The sequence below is a fragment of the Sarcophilus harrisii genome, chromosome 6, assembly GCF_902635505.1.
Source record: "Sarcophilus harrisii chromosome 6, mSarHar1.11, whole genome shotgun sequence".
In the NCBI taxonomy this organism is placed as follows: Eukaryota; Metazoa; Chordata; class Mammalia; order Dasyuromorphia; family Dasyuridae; genus Sarcophilus; species Sarcophilus harrisii.
Window position 1 is genome coordinate 170,482,836 of NC_045431.1, and position 19,706 is coordinate 170,502,541.

Below are 19,706 nucleotides of genomic sequence, written 5' to 3' on the forward strand. Positions count from 1 at the left end.
GTTGGAAGAACTGGAAGAACTTCAGGAAAGAAATTTCTGTCTTAATTGGGCAGGTGGGGAACATGGCCCGGGGCAGGTGCAATGTGGGAGGCCCAGCATTAGGAGGCCTGATGGGAGAATTTAGCTGAAGACTCTTAGCCAAAATACAACAGTGTTGATTACTTCATTTCAAAAGTCTAGTGGATCAGCAAATCATTTATAAAATCTTCAACGCAAATATAGAAGGAAAATTGTGAACTCTGAACAGCATGATAAGTAAGACTTAGTCAGGCCCACCCACTTAATGGGAAAGCCAGCAGCACTACTGGCACTTGCAAAGTGAATGAGAAGCCTCTGTCCACCAGCAGAAGCATTTTGGGACAATCTCCCTGTGCTATAGGAGGAAATTTCAACCTTTAAAAATGAGCAATGGAAAGCTACTATGGAGACAGGGAAGATCAGAACACAAACAGAGAACAGGCAAAATGCCTTCAGGAGAAACCTCAGTGGGGGATATGAACCAGTCTCCATCGGAAGAATTAAAAAAGGATCTTAAAAAAGAAATAGGAGAAAAATGGGGAAAAGAAATGAAAGCTATACAGGAAAGTTATGAAAGTTTGGGGAAAAAAGCCAACAGCTTGGAAAAGGAAGCACAGAAATTGATTGATTGAAGCAAACAAGAAATAAATTTGGCAAAATGGAAAAAGAAAACTCCTTAAAAATATAGGCAAATTCTTTCTAAATCCAATTTTTCTTGCGTAGCAAGAAAACAATATAAATATGTATACATATATTGTATTTAACATACACTTTAACATATTTAATATGTATGGGACTACCTGCCATCTAGGGGAGGGGGTGGAAGGAAGGAGGGGAAAAGTTGGAGCAGAAGTTTTTGCAAGGGTCAATGTTAAAAATTACCCATGCATATGTTTTGTCAATAAAAAGCTATAATAAAAAAAATTTGGCAAAAATGTAAATAAAAAAAAATCCACTGAACAAAACAAACCCAACTTTGCTATGTCATCATTCTTGCTCAACAATTAAATGAGAAGAAAACTACACAGAATAAATGATTTTGCTGTAGAAAGAAAAAAAAATGTTCCATGATTCACACACACACACACACACACACACACACACACAAGATTTAGTCCAAGAATTTGCAAGCTGGGGTACATGTAATGCCATAGAATGTAATTAGAAGCTTATCAAGGGGTACAGGGAATATTTGACAGGTAACTAATATTATCCCATTCAGATTAGTCTTTTTAATTTTATTTCTTACATGCATATGCATATTAAATTATAGAATCTATATTTTTTCAGAATGAATTAGAGGTACAAGAAGATTTACTGAAAGCCTAAGAGTATAGAGACTGAAAAGGGTTGCAAATTCCTGATCTGGTCCAAACCCTACTTTGAACAGATAGGGAAAATGGAGAAAGAAATGGCAAACCACTCCAGTATCCTTGTCAAGAAAACCATTGATGAGTGATGGATCATAAGCTCACAAAGAATCAGACGTGACTGAGTGACTGAACAACAAAAGGAAAAATGAGGGTCTGGAGGAGAGGGCATATAGGGAGCAATAGCTGAATCAGGATTCAAATGTAGTCTTGAGAAAACACCATGCTTTCTCTAATGCCCAATTCCCATATGTTCTGAATAAACATAGTCTCTAATTGGGGCAGTTGTACCTGTTTGCATATCTAAGTAAACATGTCATTTCTGATCCCCTGATCATGATATCAAGGGCTTGGAGGTGTCCATATATGGGGAGAGGGTGGGTGAGAGTCACAGGCCATGGTCTGTGGGAGTGCTGCAAGCTTGTAAGACAGAAAATATAAATACTAAAAATCCACTGATCTGGACAGCAGAACTCATGGCAGATGACTTTGCGGAACTACTTCAGCAAGATTTATCTTTTATTTTTATCACTATAGTCATTAATAATTACCCATTCTTTCCTAACCCCTGTGGTGGGTGACTCAGATTTTCTACTGCCAATTATGAAGTGATTGAATCCTTCATGGACCATAATCCTTATAGGGGTGAGAAGAAGAATGATTATATATATCTAACATCTATGTGCTCAGTAGATGTCCACTCATACAGTCAGAGCCTAAAGCACACTGCAATTTATAGATTTCTTATGTTGTTAATACTGACATCAATTGAAGACTTTTTTTCTTTTTTTTTTATTTAATAGCCTTTTATTTACAGGATATATACATGGGTAACTTTACAGCATTAACAATTGCCAAACCTCTTGTTCCAATTTTTCACCTCTTACCCCCCCCCTCCCTAGATGGCAGGATGACCAGTAGATGTTAAATATATTAAAATATAAATTAGATACACAATAAGTATACATGACCAAAACGTTATTTTGCTGTAGAAAAAGAATCAGACTCTGAAATATTGTACAATTAGCTTGTGAAGGAAATCAAAAATGCAGGTGTGCATAAATATAGGGATTGGGAATTCAATGTAATGGTTTTTAGTCATCTCCCAGAGTTCTTTTTCTGGGCATAGCTAGTTCAGTTCATTACTGCTCCATTAGAAATGATTTGGTTGATCTCGTTGCTGAGGATGGCCTGGTCCATCAGAGCTGGTCATCATATATTATTGTTGTTGAAGTATATAATGATCTCCTGGTCCTGCTCATTTCACTCAGCATCAGTTCATGTAAGTCTCTCCAGGCCTTTCTGAAATCATCCTGTTGGTCATTTCTTACAGAACAGTAATATTCCATAATTTTCATATACCACAATTTATTCAACCATTCTCCAACTGATGGACATCCATTCAGTTTCCAGTTTCTAGCCACTACAAAAAGGGCTGCCACAAACATTCGTGCACATACAGGTCCCTTTCCCTTCTTTATAATCTCTTTGGGATATAATCCCAGTAGTAACACTGCTGGATCAAAGGGTATGCACAGTTTGATAACTTTTTGAGCATAGTTCCAAACTACTCTCCAAAATGGTTGGATTCGTTCACAACTCCACCAACAATGCATCAATGTCCCAGTTTTCCCATCCCTCCAACAATCATCATTATTTTTCCTGTCATCTTAGCCAATCTGACAGGTGTGTAGTGGTATCTTAGAGTTGTCTTAATTTGCATTTCTCTGATTAATAATGACTTGGAGCATCTTTTCATATGACTAGAAATAGTTTCAATTTCTTCATCTGAGAATTGTCTGTTCATATCCTTTGACCATTTTTAATTGAAGACTTTTTACTGGAAAACCCAGAAACTTCAGACAACCTCATCTTTCTCTCCTAAATATAGAAATCAGAATAAAATGTCTTTTGCATACTTTTATTGTGTTCTATATGACCATGGTCTCTATCTGGGGTAGTACTACCTGTTCCAATGAATGACAAATTGCTTACAGAATTTCTATGGACATTTGAGGGAGTCTGTGCAACTCATTCATTCATTCTTTAAATGAACATTTATTAAGTGCTTACTGTGTATAACATGAATGCTCAGTTTCAAAATCAGGCAAGCTACATCATGTTTTAGGATTCTGTCAATATTTTCTCTAATTTATGCCCTCACTAGCTATTTTTCCTAATTTATTAGAGGATCAGTAAGTAGCACTTCAGTTTCATTTAATTTAATACTGAATAGCTTCTAAAAAGAGATATTTATTTCATACATAGCAAGAACAAACATGCTAAAAATTTCTTCAAAACTCTGGGGATCATAATCTCTTTTTTTCCTCACTTAATATTTTTTTCCAATTACATGCAAAGATAGTTTTCAACATTCATTTGGTAAGATTTTGAGTTCCAAATTTTTCCCCCCTCTTTTCCTTACCTTTCCCCTCCCCAAGACAGCAAGCAATCTGATATATGTTATGTTATATATGCATAATCACTTAAAACATATTTTCATGTTAGTCATGTGAAAGAAAGATCAGAGTGAAAGGGGGAAGGAGAAGGAAAAAAAAAGTAAAATACTATGATTCTATCCACATTCAGTCTCCACAGTTCTTTCTCTGGTTGTGAATAACATTTTCCATCCCAAGTCTATTGTAATTATCTTGGATCAGTGTAACACTGAGAAGTACTAAGTCTATAATAATTGATCATCACACAATCTTGTTACTATATACAATATTCCCTTGGTTCTACTCACATCACTCATAATCAGTTCATTTAAGTCTTTTCAGGTTTTTCTGAAATCAGTCTACTTATTATTATTATTGTTATTGTTGTTGTTGTTGTTGTTTTTGCTGAGTGACTTGCCCAGGGTCACAGAGCCAGGAAGTGTTAAGTATCTGAGACTAGATTTGAACTCAGGTCCTCCTGACTTCAGGGTTAGTGCTCTATCCATTGCACCACCTCGCTGCCCCCTTCTCATTATTTCTTAGACAACATTACAATCATATATCACAACTTATCCAGCTATTCCCCAACTTTTGGGCATGTACTCAATTTCCAATTCTCTGTCACTATAAAAAGAGCTGCTACAAACATTTTTACACATGTGGGCCTTTTTTCCTGTAATATCTCTTTGGGATATAGACCCAAATCTAGCTGGATCAAAGGGTAAGCACAGTTTTATAGCCTCTTGGGCATAGTTCCAAATTGCTCTAGAGAATGATTGGATCAGTTCACAACTTCACCAATAATTCTTTAGGAGATAAAATCTCTTGAGGGAATTAGATTCATAATTCAATTACTATATAGCATTGATCCCTACTGTATCCATGTCCAGATACTGAATGACCACTACATGAAGCCTCTCAATGGTGTGGAGTCCCAAAGGTCACTCCCTTGCTCCTCAGGGCATCCATACTTACAATAAGTAGTTAAGGATTCTGACTTCTGCATTTCTATGGCTCCCTTTCTAAACAAAGGAAGAGACTCCACTCCTGGTTTAGAATGGGAAAGAACAAAGGAAAACATTAAAGACTCATACCTATTTCTCAGGGGTCCTGTGGCCTGACTCCTGCCTACATTTCCAGTCTTTTTCACCTTACTCTTTTTTCCACAGTTTACAATCCAGTTCCATTGACTTTCTTGCTATTTCTTACATATGATATTTCATTTCTTGACTTTACTTTTGCATTGGTTGTCCCCAATGTCTGGAATACCCTCCTTCCTCTTTTCCTTTAAGATGGCTTCAATCCTACTATAGCTATTTACATGTCATCTCCCCCCATGAGAAAGAGAGCCCCCAGAGGGCAGAAACTGTGTTTTTGCTTTTATTTTTTGACTAGGACATGAGCAGGTACCACTGCTGTCCAGGGAGTAGGAAAAGACAAAGAACTGGGAAAGAAAAGTGTGAGAAAAAAAGCTTGGTCTTGATCATAGAAAAAGTGACCAAGGAAACATCAAAAGTTACCTTGTATGCTTAGTTTCCCATATATATATATATATACACACACCCCCAGACTTTATAAGAATCTTTATTGTATATTTCTTTCAGTTGTGTCCATTCTTTGTGATCCCATTTGGGGTTTCTTGGCAAAGATACTGGAGTGGTTTGCCATTTCTTTCTCTAGCTCATTTTACAGATGAGAAAACAGAGGCAAACATGGTTAAGTGATTTGCCCAGGGTCACACAACTAGTAAATGTCTGAGGCCATATTTGAACTCAGGAAAATTAGTCTTCCTTATTTCAAGTCCAGCACTCTTTCCAAATTAAGAATATCTTTAATGAGGGTATTAATTAAGAAGACGCATAACTTTTGCAAATTCCACCATGGTGCACATGAAAGATATAGAGACTATAAAAGCTCATTGATTACCCGCCACCCCCATACAAAAAAATTAATTTGGTAAAACAAAATATTATATTACATATTCTTTTATAACATGGTACCTGACTTCACATAGTAATACTGCTCAGGATTCCTTGGCAGATGTAATAATAAAAAATAACCCTTTGAAATTGTTTTCTGAAGACAAACATTTTCAACTTAAAATAGACATTTACTCACCCAAAATAATCACTTCTGTGATGGAAGAGATCCTGTGCAAAGTCTAGGTCTAGAAGGAATTCCTTTGGATATTAAGATTCTCCTTTTTTGCAGATGGCTTTATGTTGATTATATCAAGTCCCAAGATATTCCAAATTCTCCTGGGAAGAAACCTGTCACTATTCAAAATGGCTTGCCCATACACAAGAAAGGCCAAATGGATGAAAAAATCTCTCTTACCCATATTTCAACATGTGTTGGAATAGACACTCTAAGATTTGTCCAGCAATATGGATATCTGGGACAGACAGCACAGGTAGTCAGCTGGGAGATCAGAATAGAAAAAGAGGAGGAGAAAAAAATGAATTGTTTATGGTTAAGTGCACTCCCTTCAAGCTTCTCATAAAAGCAGAGTCCCATCTATTCAATACAAATATTTTTTACCAATGTTGTTGTATGGCAACAAGACTTGGGATGCTCTTCCCTCTGAAGAACTTAATTTAAGCATCAGATAGCCAGCAATGGAGTGTACATGGTAGGTGTTTGCAGGCTAGAGCACATAACCAAGAATAAAGAAAAAGAACAAGAATAAAGGATGTTATCAAAGAATCATATGATGGAAAAAAGAATATGGGCTGTTTATGTGCCAGAATAAAGAATGACAGCCAGGGTTATCTGCTGATATTCTCAAGATATTACAGGAAATTGAGGAAGGTCCTTCAAATATTGAAGAGATCCCATGTGGTAAACTTTTGGGAGAACATGGACAAGTCCAGCACAAATTGGGCAGATTTAGAGGGGATGTGTTTGGTGTCCTCGAAAGGAAATCAAAACTCAATGAGATCACCCATCAAATTTGACTATTGAGAGTTCTATAATATAGTGACTTGCTTAGAGTCACACAGCTAATATATGTCACAGATGAAATTTAAATCCAGGTTGTCCTAACTCCAATTTCATCCCTCTATGAATTTGGAATAAAGGAAACAAATATGCATTAAGCACCTAGTATGTGTCAGGCTTTACAAATATTATTTTATTTTATTATTCTCCACAACCCTGGGATATAGGTTCTATCCAGCAGCTGCTCTAGAATTTCCAAAGGAAGGGGAAAATCTTAAAATGACCTAGTGAGCACTTATTTTGACATTCTTAAATTAGTTTCTGTGGTCTTCTTCCATGGAATTTATGTAAAAGTGGGGGCAGACTTCTTTCAAAGCATGACTAATATGGAAACATCTATTAAGTAGAGAATGACTGAACAAGTTATATGATTGTAGAAAACTATTGTATAGTAAGAAATGATTAAGGGAGAAACATGCAAAGACATATATAAACTGATGCAGAGTGAAGTAAGCAGAGCCAAGTAAAAAATATACATAGAAATAATAGTATTGTAAAAATAATTAACTGAGAAAGATCTACTAACTGATCAATGCAAATAATCACCATAATTCCAAAGTACTCATAATGATAAGTACTATCTATCTCCAGAGAGAGATCTGATGGATTCAGAGTACAGATTGAAATGCATTTTTTTCCTTTTTTCTTTTTCTCCCCCACCCTACCCCAGAGCATGACTTCTATAGACATTTGTTTAATATAAGTTCAACATTATTATAGATTTTGATTTCTTGCCTTCTTAGTGGAGGAGAAAAGAATTTGGAATTGAAAGTAAAACAGAATTGAAAATAAAATAATAAAGTATTTTTAAAAGAATATTATTCCAGATGGATAGTTCCAAGAGGCTGTGGAAGAATGTTGGTGTGAATCCTCCTCAAGATCCTAGGATTTATTATATGATTAAGACTTTCTTCAGTTAGTGGCTTAAATTGGCTGCCCCAGAGTCTTTCTTTTTATTCTTTAAAACTTATTTTCATTAGACCTGAAAGATCATGAAGAAGATGTGAGATTTATTCCAAAGAGTCTGTTGTTTCTTCTTTTGAAAAATCATGCTTGATCTTTCCACTGGGAAGTAGAAATGTAAACATTTTTATTTTTTTTTAATCAAGAAAAGATACTTGCTAATGCCTTTGAGAGTTGTTTTGGGCTTCCCCTAGAGGCCACAGAAAGCTAATGTCTAAAGCTTGGATGCAATTTCTTGAAGGGAAAAAAATCTAGGTGGGGCTTGGAAGGCTGCGGGAAGGAGGGGGGAAAGGAACAAGAGCATCAATGTTAAGAAGAGAAAATGCATCATCATTTTCATTGGCTAAGCATATTTCATAAGAGCTGTAGAAAATGTTCATTCCTGAATCGTGCATTAGCAAGCTTAAGTGAATCTCTTTAAGACTCTCAGGGTGCAACAAAATGCACTGTCCTTTCTGTTTCAGGCTATTCTAAAAGACATTCGTTTGAAAGGATCTGGAAAACTATCTAAACAAACAGAATCTGGTCATTCTGGGAGTCTCTGTCTCATGCAACACAAGTATCTGCTTCTCTAATTCTTTGGACTAACTTCCTCATCAGTGCTACCAGGAAAACACAAGCCAGTGGATGCCATCTGAAATTATGAGGTATGAAGAGTAAGCTTCTGTATACTAAGAAAAATATTGTTTTGTCAAGAAATAAGCTTTATCACCTGAAGGGAATACCTGGGTTGGGTTTTTTTTTAACTTCTTTTTATTTGAATCTATCTAACTAGTCCTCACACAAATAACTTGTCTACTTGACCATTTTACTGAGTAACAGTCTGTCTTTTGCACCCTAAATATTAGCTGTTTGTACAATTTTTGTGGATGTCCTGCATGTACTTGTTGACTTTATGACAATGGAGACATCAGAAATGTGTGCCTGAATATGATTTTCACCTCTGATTCTTGAAATATGTGATGGAGAAAGGAAAGAAAAAAAAATTAGCCAGGCAGGCAGTCAGCATTTCCAATAATTAGCAGGAATACTTAAGATAAGGGCAGGGAATGGGATTCTTAAGTGCCTTACTGTAAAATCATAATGTGATTTGTAGACTCAAGATAGGAGGTGCTAGAATTATGTCCTCAGCCCACAGTGCAGAGAAATAGCTAAGCTAATGAAATCTTCAGCAGCGTTAAGATAAGTGTGTTGGTAGAACTAGGGAGTCATGACATGCTCATTCCTGCTCAAACCATAGCTATGGAATACTGTGCTCATTTATGGGTTCCACAATTTTATACTGGCCCTTCGAAGATAACCAGGGTTGCAAGGATGCTCAATCACATGAGTGGGTCGAAGCTTCAGAAAGGTAGGTTTATATGTGATATAAAGAAAAGCTTAAATTAGAGCTGTATCAAAGTTCAATGGGCTGTCCTAGAGAGAGAACAGATTTCTCTTCATTAAAAGTCTGCAAGCAAAATTTTGAGGGTCACTTGTTAAGAATGTTGGGGGAAGAAAGGTGCATTTTGTCCAGAGATAGGTTATAAGATGATTTTGAGGTCCTTCCCAATTCTGAGATTCTGTATTTCCATTTATGCCTACAATCAGGGAACACTAAGCAAGACAATAGACAGACAATTAGATCATCAGTAAAACACTTAAAATGAAAAGGCAAATAATTAATGAAGAAGAATCACAATATTATGCATTATATCTGGGCAGATCATAGTCAACTTTCAACATTATACTTTTTATTGCTTAATTTCAGGAGGGTCTCCTCTCTCCTCTCAAGTCAACCATACTGAGACCATGATATTTTCAACTATTATTTAAAACTTTTACTGTTAAATATGTTATGAGTCTTATCTTTTCATCATTACCACCACCATTTGAAAAACAGTGGATAAAGGATTGAATAAGGATCAAATTCAGGATTCAAGGGGAAAAAAAGCTTCAGGCTACCTTTCTGACATAAGCTAGTCTTGTGACCATGGACATCACTTAACCTCTGAGGGTCTTAGACAATTACAGATAAGTTACAGATTTGAATTGGAGGAAAAAGTTTCCCATACCAAGAGTTCCCACACAGATAAAATTACATGTATAGAAAAAAAAAGAAAGAAAGAAGACTTCTATCACCTAGAGTATATGCTCCTGGAGGTAGACATCATCTTTGGATACCTTTTAATGGATATTTAATATCTATTGGATGGTATTTCGTATAAACAAAATTCAGGAAAAAATGAATTTTTAAATTGAGACAGAATTGAAATTAGATCACCTTGGAATCATAGATTTCAAGTTCTAAGGAACTTTAGCAGTCAAGTACAACTGCCTCATTTTCCAGATGAAAAAATTATGACCAATATAAGTTGAATGACCTATCCAAATTCTTACAATAAGTTAGCTAGCAAAGCCAGGATTCAAATTCTTTGATTCCCATAATTCTTTCTAATATATTGTATTACCCGACTGGGCTCAATTACCTATAAGAGTTGGTGTTTGAATAAGACTATTTCCCTTGATAGGTTTTTTTTTTTCAGTTCAAGACTAGAATTATATGCAAGGACAGCCCTTTCCAATAAACAGAAAACCAGCCTATAATACTTTTGATAGGAAATGACTGATTATTTTCATTCCAGGTTATGCTGGAAAAAAGGAGACTGTCTTAAGTGATATAGCAACTCTAGATCCTACATTTCCTTGATGAAATTGCCTTGATAATACCATTCTCTCATTCATAGAAGGAAAGGATTATTGAAAATCAAAACACTAAATCATTCACAATGATACCGTTCAAAGACTTGGCATTTGTCTTCCTGCATCATTTATTTAGCTTAGGAAATTACCATGGTGTCTTAGTCTGCTAATAAAACAGCAGGATGTATCACTGGCCATCAGGCAGGGAAAGCATTTACCCCTCCCTGTGTATCTTAATATCAGCGGTGTCCTCAAAATTCTGGAAATCCATCAGTCATTGCCAGGGGGAAAGGGAGGTGGGAATGCTACTGTGAGAATCAAATGAGATAATATATGTACAGTGCTTTGGAAACCTTAAAATACTATATAACTGTGAGTGCTGCAAACACTAATAGCAAATAGCTAGTGCTGCTGCTGCTTCTGGTAATAATAATGATGAGGAAAAGGAGGAGGATGAAAATGCTGCTGCTGTTGCTGATAAAGATGAGAATAAATAATGGGAAAGACACATGTAAAAAACTATATAGGCTCAGCTCAAGAGATGCCTCCTACAAGTGACTTTTCCTGCTTCCCTCTAGTGGCTAGTGTTCTTGCCAGGTTATTTTTCATTTATTGTGTTTATTTTGTTTTTATTTACAGTGTATTACTGTCTGTGTCTTTCCCCATCCCTATCCCCTTCAGAATATTAACATCTACAAAGAAGGTTTTTGTCTCTGTGCCCCCACTACTTAATACAGTCCTGGAATAATAGGGACAAAATATACAACTTGAGTGGGACAATGGAAAGAGCATGGGACCTATATAGTCATGAAAAACCAGAGTTCAAGTTTGACTTCAGACACCTCCTAGCTGTGTGACCCTGTGCAAATCACTTGACCTCTGTCTGCCTTAACTTTCTCAACTGTAAAATGGGAATCATAACAGTACCTACCTCAAAGAGTTGATGAGAGAGTTAAATGAGATCATATTTGTTAATTGCTTAGCAAAATGTCTGGTATATAGTAGGTGCTTAATAAGTACTTGTTCCTGGAACTACAATACTTAGTACATTATAATAAAGCACAGCAAGTGCTTAATAAATGCTGCTTGTATAAATGTTTGAAACAATGAATGAAACTATTAAAACAAACAAAAAGACAAGCCCTCACTTTCTCAACAATGATAAAATAGGTAATATGACCAGAGTAATGAGAGAATGTCAAAGTTCACAACCTAAGTGATAAAATCTGTTTCTGTTTTTCTGCCACGCCTCATAGATCGTCCATGAACAAACAACTTGGGCTCTCTTAAAAAGCAGACTCCACTCATCAACATCAGCATCATCATTTTCATCCTCCTCATCCTCATTATTATCAGTAGTAGCAGCAGTAGCTATTTGCCATTAATGTCAGCAGCACTCACATGTATAGTGTTTTAAGGTTTCCAAAGCACTGTACATAAATTTAAAGCTACAAGGAACTTTTCTCCTCCTTCTGCACTTTACAAATGAAGAAACCGAGGCTTGAATAGATGAAGACTTGCCCAAAACCTTGTAATAAATGGTAGAGCTTGAGATTTAAGATTTAAGCCCAAGTCTGCCTCCATTTCTTCTTATGAAATAGGAAGGCTGTTCACTTTCTAATATCTGACAGTTTTACAGAAGACAATGTGCCTAAATATTAGAGGGAAAGGGCTTTGGGGAAAAGTTTATTATTGGGATAAAAGAGGCAGCAGAGTACAAGAGAAGGGTAAGGATTGAGAAACTGTGAATTCTGATTCTTCTACCTTTCCTGTGTGACTCCAGACAAATCAATTAACCTTTCCCAGCCTCATCTGGAAAATAAATTTGGACTAGCACCTTCAAGGTCTCTCCCAGCCCTAAGTCTATGATCTAAATAACATGTGCTTTTCTACTTCCACTCTTGCTTCCTTGAACCAAGATTCCAATGAGAGCATGAATACAGACAAAATTGAGAGGAGTGGATGAGATCAATTTGGACTATAAGAATGAGCAGTTTTCTAAAGGTTATCATATTAAAGGGAGGAGACTGGGTTTGGGGCACTGACAAAGCAAGCACTTTCAGGCAGGACTTGTATAGTTCATGAACAATATTAGAGGCTGGAGAGATGTCCTGGTCAGATTAGTAAGTCAGGAGGACCTGAGTTCAAATCCAACCTCAGATACTTTCTAGCTAATCAATCCTGGTCAAATCACGTAACCTCAATTGTCTTAAGAAAAAATTGTTTAAAAAAAAAAGAGGAAGAAGAGGAAGGAGAAGCAGCAGAAGCAAATGATCTAGTTTTAGGAATATGAGCTGCTTACCCATTTTCCCAATGTTTGAACAGTCCCTTCCAAAACACTGCTGGGGGCCTGGAAGTGGAGAGGGTAGTGTGTATAGATTATTGGGGGGAAAAAAGAAAAGATAGATTATTAGACTTGGAATCAGGAAGAACTGACTTTGAATCCAACTTCAGATACTTACTAGCTGTGTAACCCTGAGAAAATTATTTAAACTCTCTGTGCTTCAATTTCCTCATTTACAAAATGGTGATAAATATGGCAAGTACCTCCTGTGGTTGTTGTGAAGTAATGAGATAATATATGTAAAATACAATTTTCATTTAGCTATTATAAAATATTCCCATTCCTCCATACTAAGCAGCAAGAATCATGGGCTTTAAAAGAGTGAAGACCCTTAGAAATTGAATTTACTCATTCATTAGTCTTCTTAATCTCCCTTTCCTGCCTTTTCCTCACCACTTTGAGAAAGAAATAAAAACAAAATCCCTCTTACAAGCATGTATATAGTCAAGCTAAACAGAATTTCTCATTGTCTATGACTAAAAAAATTATGTTTCTACTTACACTTTCTGTGTCTATCATTTCTCTGTCAGGAAATGAGCAGCAGGTATCATCATGGGTCCTCAGCAATTGTGATTGGTCAATGTCTTATCAGAGTTCCCAAGTTTATATATGTATGTAGTATGTATATGTATATATATGTATGTATTTATATATAGTTTAAATGTACATAATGTATATCTACATACAGAATATAATACAGTACATAACATATCAAAACAAATTCCCACTTTGGTCATATCCTAAAAAATAGTTTAATTCTACATTGAGTTCTTCATCTTTCAATCAGGAGGTAGGTAGCATCATTAATTCTCTGGAATCCTGGTTGGTCATCAGAATGATAAGTTCAGTATAATGGGATCCTACCACATCCAACCTGCTCGACAATTGCTCAATTTATTGTCACTTCCTCAGATTCTAATTCTGTGCCACATAAAAAAAAAAGATATAGCATTTTTTTATATCCTTAGAATTTGTTTTGCTTAGGACCAGTCCTTTCTTTGATCTACCCTCAATTTAGTTCTCCTTCCCAACTTCTTTCTTTTCCTTTCTATCTTACTATTGAGTAAAATTATTTCTGTACCCAAGTCTCTGTAGGTATATTATTCTTTCTTTCAACCATTTAAGATGAAAATAAGGGTCAAGTGTCAGCTACCTCCACCCCCTTCTCCCTGCTTGTATAAATCTCTAATTTTGCATTCTCATTATGTGAGATAATTTCCCCCAGTTTCCTTTTCCCATCCTCTTCAATGTATTCTTCTTTCCCTTTCTATTCTCTCTCTTTTAAGAACATCAAGCTATAAAAGAATCATTCCAAAATCTAGTCTAATTGAACTTCTTCCATGAACCCTCATGATGATAGGAATCAGTAGAAACATATATCTCACATTTCATATTTGAATTTAAGCCATTTATCTATGTTAAATCCTTTATCCATGTATTTGTACTTCAAAATTTCTCCATAGGTTTGGTCTTTTCATCAGTAATGCTTGAATGTCTTCTATTTCATTAAAAATTCATTTCCCCCCAGAGCAATATATTTATTTTCCTGAGTAAGTTATTTTTTGGCTATAAGTCCATATCCTTTGCCTACTGGAATATCATATTCCAAATTCTCTGATCCTTAATAGTGTGGCTACTAAATCCTGTGTGATCTGACGGTAGCTCTTCAGTACTTGAATGCTTTCTTTCTGGCTTCTCCTAATGTTCTTGGTCTGGAAACTTGATTTTAGCTACAATATTTCTGGGAATTTTTATTTTGGGGTTTCTTTCCTACAATGAATAGTACATTCTTTCTAAATCCATTTCTTCTGTTTCTAGGAGATCTGGAAAGCTTTCTTTTAATAACTTTTGAAAGATGTCTAGGCTCCTTTTTATCATCATGCCTTTCAGATAGTTCAATGATTTTTTTAACTTCTTCTATTCAATTGGTTTTAAAATCAGTTATTTTTGTAATTATATACTTTATATTTTCTTCTATATTTCAGCCTTTTAAGATTATTTTTAATATATCTTATTGTTTAATGAAATAATTGACTTCTATTTGATCCACTCATATTTTCATGGAGTTTGTTGCTTGGGCTAGAGTGCTGACTTTGCTACTTGCTCTTTGTATGACCCTGGGCATATACCTCCATTTTCCCATATCGCCTTTTCAGAATAGAGAGACAGATAGGGAGGGCTTGGGACACTAGGGAAGGTTGGGGCAGCAGCACATTGTCCAATGTCCTGGAATAGACTATGAATCAACTCAAGAAATGGTCTCAAATGCATACTATGGCATTACCAGACCCACACTCAAGATTTGAAGATCCAGGGCGCAGTGGTCAGGAGGCCCTGAGTGGTACACAGAGAATGGAGGAAATTCAGAAGCTAGCAACACTGGTGTGGCTCAGACTTCAGATTTATTTGTGTTTTTGCCTTTTATAGCATAAATGTTGTGATTTTCTGACTTTTGACATATTATTTAGGAAATAGTTCATGTTTAAGCATATGTGATGTCGTTCTGATTGCTTTTGTATAAATGGGATGCGCACAGATGGTGAATTCAGGAGCAAAAATATCAAGTCAGAAGAAATCCCCTTCCCTCTAGACCATTACCTTTAATAGCCAGAAAGAGAATTTGAGTGGTGATTGTATATCAGGGATGTGACCAGCTCATCCATCCTGAAAATCTCCCAGAACTGCCAACACAGGTGCAGAAAGAAGTGAGTGAAATAGCCGGAAAAGAGAGAAAGGAGAAACAGGTACTAGGAAAAAGGAGAAAGAGGGAAATAGTTGGGTGTCACATAGGTAGTTACACTGAGTGAACTGGTGCTACATCTAGGCTAGAGATCTAGAATGGGAAAATATCTTAGAGGTTATATAGTCCAAACCTTTCATTTTATAGTTGAGGAAACTGAGGCCCAGGAAGGTTAAAGTCTCTACTTGTTGCTGTAGTCCCCCAGCACTGAAATGTAGAGTTAATAAAATGTTCCAGAGTTTATCCCTATGTAATATAAATTGTCACAAATCTAGCATGTACAGCAGTAGGAGGACATATATAGTCTTGGGTCCTATTAAGCCCCTTCTCCTTCACTTTGTTATATCTCTGTCCCTTTTGCTTTGGAACAAAGTCCAAAGGAAAATGGCTGTTGTTTGCTATTGAAGTCCCTTCAAAAGCAAAAAGGAAGTAGCTCAATCACTACTGTTTCCCCCTCTCAGAATTTCCTTGAATATATCATGTGTTCTAGAAAGTCTTTTGCATAGGCATACACCACCTGGTATATAATCCTCTGGCTGGGAGACAGCATAACTATTCCCAGTTCAATTCAATTCAAAAAACATTAAGTGTCTACTATGTGCCAAACACTGTGCTAAGTGCTGGGGATACAAATTAAAAAACAACAAAAATAACAACAACAACAAAAAAAACCTGACCTCAATGAACTTGCTCCCTATTGAGTGAATACAGCACACAAAACCAGGCTGGGGAGTAAGGAACTAAGAAGTACAGATGTGGGAGCAGAGTAACTGATGGAAAATGGAAGAGTGATTATCTGAAAAGTTCTGAGCCCTCTATAAAGGAAGACTGTGGGAGGAATTAATTGCTTCATCCTCCATCCTTCTAGTCAGAAGGGAGAGCCGACTGAGAGAGTTGAGAAGGTGCTAACTATTCAAAACTGAATCAATCAACATATGAGGATGAGATTTCAGGTCCCATATCCACTCTGCCACTCTCCCATATCAATGTTTTCTCATTTGAAGCTCATCATTTCATGCATATATTTTATTCCTTTCTAGGCCGTCTCCCTCCAAAACCTCTTTAGTTCTTAATCCATCCTTTGTTTCCATTTCTTTGTTCCAGTCTCAGAGAATAAAATCACTCTGATTCTTGTCACATCAATGTCTCTTCTTGTACAAGGGCTCGAACCTATCCTCTCTTTAGGTATTGACTGCAAAGATCATCTTCTCTCTCCCTAATCCTTGATCATTCTATTTCTTCTGGATTCTCCTTTGCTTTATACAAACATGCCCTTTTCCTTCCTTGACTTTGTACTCTCTTAAGCAAATAAATCTCTCTTTTCTTGGGAAGAAAATGTCTCTCTTCCCATTCACTTTTTTATGAAATTTTAAAAGTTCCATGAAGTAATTATATGCAAACTCTTATTGTTGAGTCATTTTCAGTCATGTTCAATTCTTTGTGACCCCATTTGGATTTTTCTTGGCAAAGAGATTGGAGTGGTTTGCCATTTCCTTCTTTAGCATATTTTACAGCTGAGGAAACAGAGGCAAATAGGGATATACAACTAGTAGACATCTGAGTCCAGATTTAAACCTAAAATGAGTGTTTTTGATTCCGGTCCCAGTGCTCTATGCACTATGGTGCCACCTAGCTGCCTTAGTTCAAATATTTAACACTATTTTTTTTTTTTCAGATGGTAAAACTGAGGTTAAACGACTTTCCAAGAATTCACACAGCTAGGAATCAATCATAAGATCAGGGATTTGAATTCAGGACCTCTGACTCCATTTCAGAATTATTTCCATTCCTCCAAATTTGAACAGCCAAGGTGACCTGGAATTTCAATAGCTCTGCTTGCTATCTAATAGTTCAACAAGCATCAATGAGAAACTGTAAAGCTATTCTTTATTTTCCTTATTTTGCAGCATTTTGAATGATCCCAAGCTGTTCCCGGCCAGAAAAGCTGAACTTTTTAATATCCAAAGTTCTCCAGTCATGCTCTGTCTGTGAATCTCAGAAGAATCATAATCACAGGTGACCCTAAAGGCACAGATATTAGTTGTGCTAAGGAAGAATGGAAATAATTTTGAAATGGAGTCACAGTCCTAAATTCAAATCCCTGCTCTTCCTAGTTATGTGACCCTTGGCAAATCACTCAGTGAATTACCTAAAATGCAGTTCTGACCATGTCACCCCTCCTATTCAAGAAATTTCAATGACTTCCTGTCATCTTCAGGATCAAATAAAAAGTTCCTTTGCTTGGTGTTCAAAACTCCCCTTTCAAGTCTTCTTATGCCTATCAAACTCCCTTTCCCCATGTACTCTTTTGAGGCAGATAGAGGTTAAGAGATTTGCCTAAAGTCACAGAACAAGTAAGTAAGTATCTGAGGGTGGATTTGAACTCAGACCTTCCTGACTCCAGTCCCAGCAGCACTCTATACACCATGATTTATTTTATTTTTGTTTTGTTTTATAATCAACAAAACTAAATTCAGCAAAAATGTTAATCTTTTTATGATTGTCATTTTTTATTTTGGGAAGTAAACTGTCATGGAGCTAGCAGAAGGTAGGTTTCAGAGCTAGGAAGCCAAGTTCCAATCCCACCTTTGCCACTTTTTGGCTGCAGAGAAGATGTTGGTCTGGATTAGTTTCCTGATTGGGAATTTCTTATATTATTTAAGCCACAGGTCCAATTCCCAATCCTCATGTGCAAGGTACTTTACTAAGCTCTAGGGTTACAAAGACAAAAGTGAATCAGATTCTATCCTCTGCAAGCTTACATTCTATGGGTGGGAAAGGAAGAGATGACATATACAGATAAACAAACACAAAGTAAATTTAAGGAGGGGAAGGGTATTAACAATTGCAGGGCTCAAGAAAGGCCTTGTATAGGAGTTGAGGACAGGGTTGAGATAGGGCAGAGCTTCAACCCCCACTAAGAAAAGAACCCAGTCTGATTAGATATACTGTTGAAATGAAGACCTTATTTTAGCTCTCATTAGAACATATCAGGTATTCTTGTGAAAATAGCTGTCCTTTCAATTTATAACTTGAAGGAAGCCTATTCAGAACAAAATTTCCCCTGTTGAAATCATTGGGGAGGTGGCTGTTGTGGATTTTAAAAATAGGTTATTTTAAAATTATGTTCTAGATAGCTTTCTTAGGATTCAGTTAAAGGGGTATAGACAGCAAGGAAGGTTGGATGAGACAGACACAAGAGCTGGACTTCGCTCTTGCCTCAGCTATCTGTGACCCAAATAACCTTGGACAAGTCTTTGACCTGGGCTTCTATTTCTAAATCTGTAAAAGGAGATAGATAAACTGTAGGATTTCACTAGCAGGAAATCCTGTGATTTTTATGACTTTTGTGGTCTTTTTGTGGAAAGGGGATTGGACTTGGAAACATATGTCTCCCATGGTTTTTTCATCTGTTAAAGAAGGGAGTTGGACTAGATTCTTGTAGGATTCTTCTAGTCAGTCAACAAACACAAAGTGCCAGGAACTGTACTAAGGATGAGGGATACAAAGAAAGTGTTCCTAAGAAGCTCACAATCTAAAGCAAATTAAATCCAAATGAGATGATATCTGTAAAGAATTCTGTACTACTTAAAATGCTACACTATTATTCCTATTGTTAATAAATGACACTAATTTTTCTATCGGGAAGTCAATTATCTTATTGGGATCCTTAACCTCTCAGGGCTTCAGTTTTCTCAAATGTAAAATTTGGACTAGATGATATCCAAGGTCCCGGAGTGGTTTGCCTTTTCCTATTCCAGCTCATTGTACATATTAGGAAACTGAGGCAACCAAGGTTAAGCAATTTGCCTAGGAGCACACAGCTAGTAAACTGCCCTCGGAACCTGGTCCTTAAGGACACAGTCTTAACATCTTTCATTGTCAACACTATCACTTACACGTGGCAGGCTGTGAATAACTGTTTGTTTTAAAAGGCACGATTAATTACATCCTGAGGTGTGATGCAGATTTCTGCATTACAAATCGGGATTAGGAAAAGTTGCCGCCAAATTAACAGACGTTGAATTCCCAATTATTTCAAAGAGCGGAAAAATATTTGTTGCCTGAAGTTGGAAAGTTGAGATGGTTAAGAGGAAGGCGAGATTGGAGGAAAAGAAACCCTTTTCCTTTCCGAAGTCTGAATCTTTCAA

At 36.4% G+C, this 19,706-nt stretch overlaps 1 protein-coding gene across 1 annotated transcript in view; it reads left to right on the forward strand.

Annotated features, from left to right (window-relative positions):
• The first annotated feature begins 8,152 nt into the window (after positions 1–8,152).
• The window catches only part of TRPC3 (transient receptor potential cation channel subfamily C member 3), a 103,020-nt gene continuing 91,466 nt past the window's right edge, over positions 8,153–19,706 (forward strand). The window contains exon 1 of the mRNA XM_031941314.1: positions 8,153–8,436. Coding sequence (XP_031797174.1) covers positions 8,417–8,436 — 20 coding nt within the window. The 5' untranslated portion in view covers positions 8,153–8,416. The remainder of the gene's footprint in view (positions 8,437–19,706) is intronic.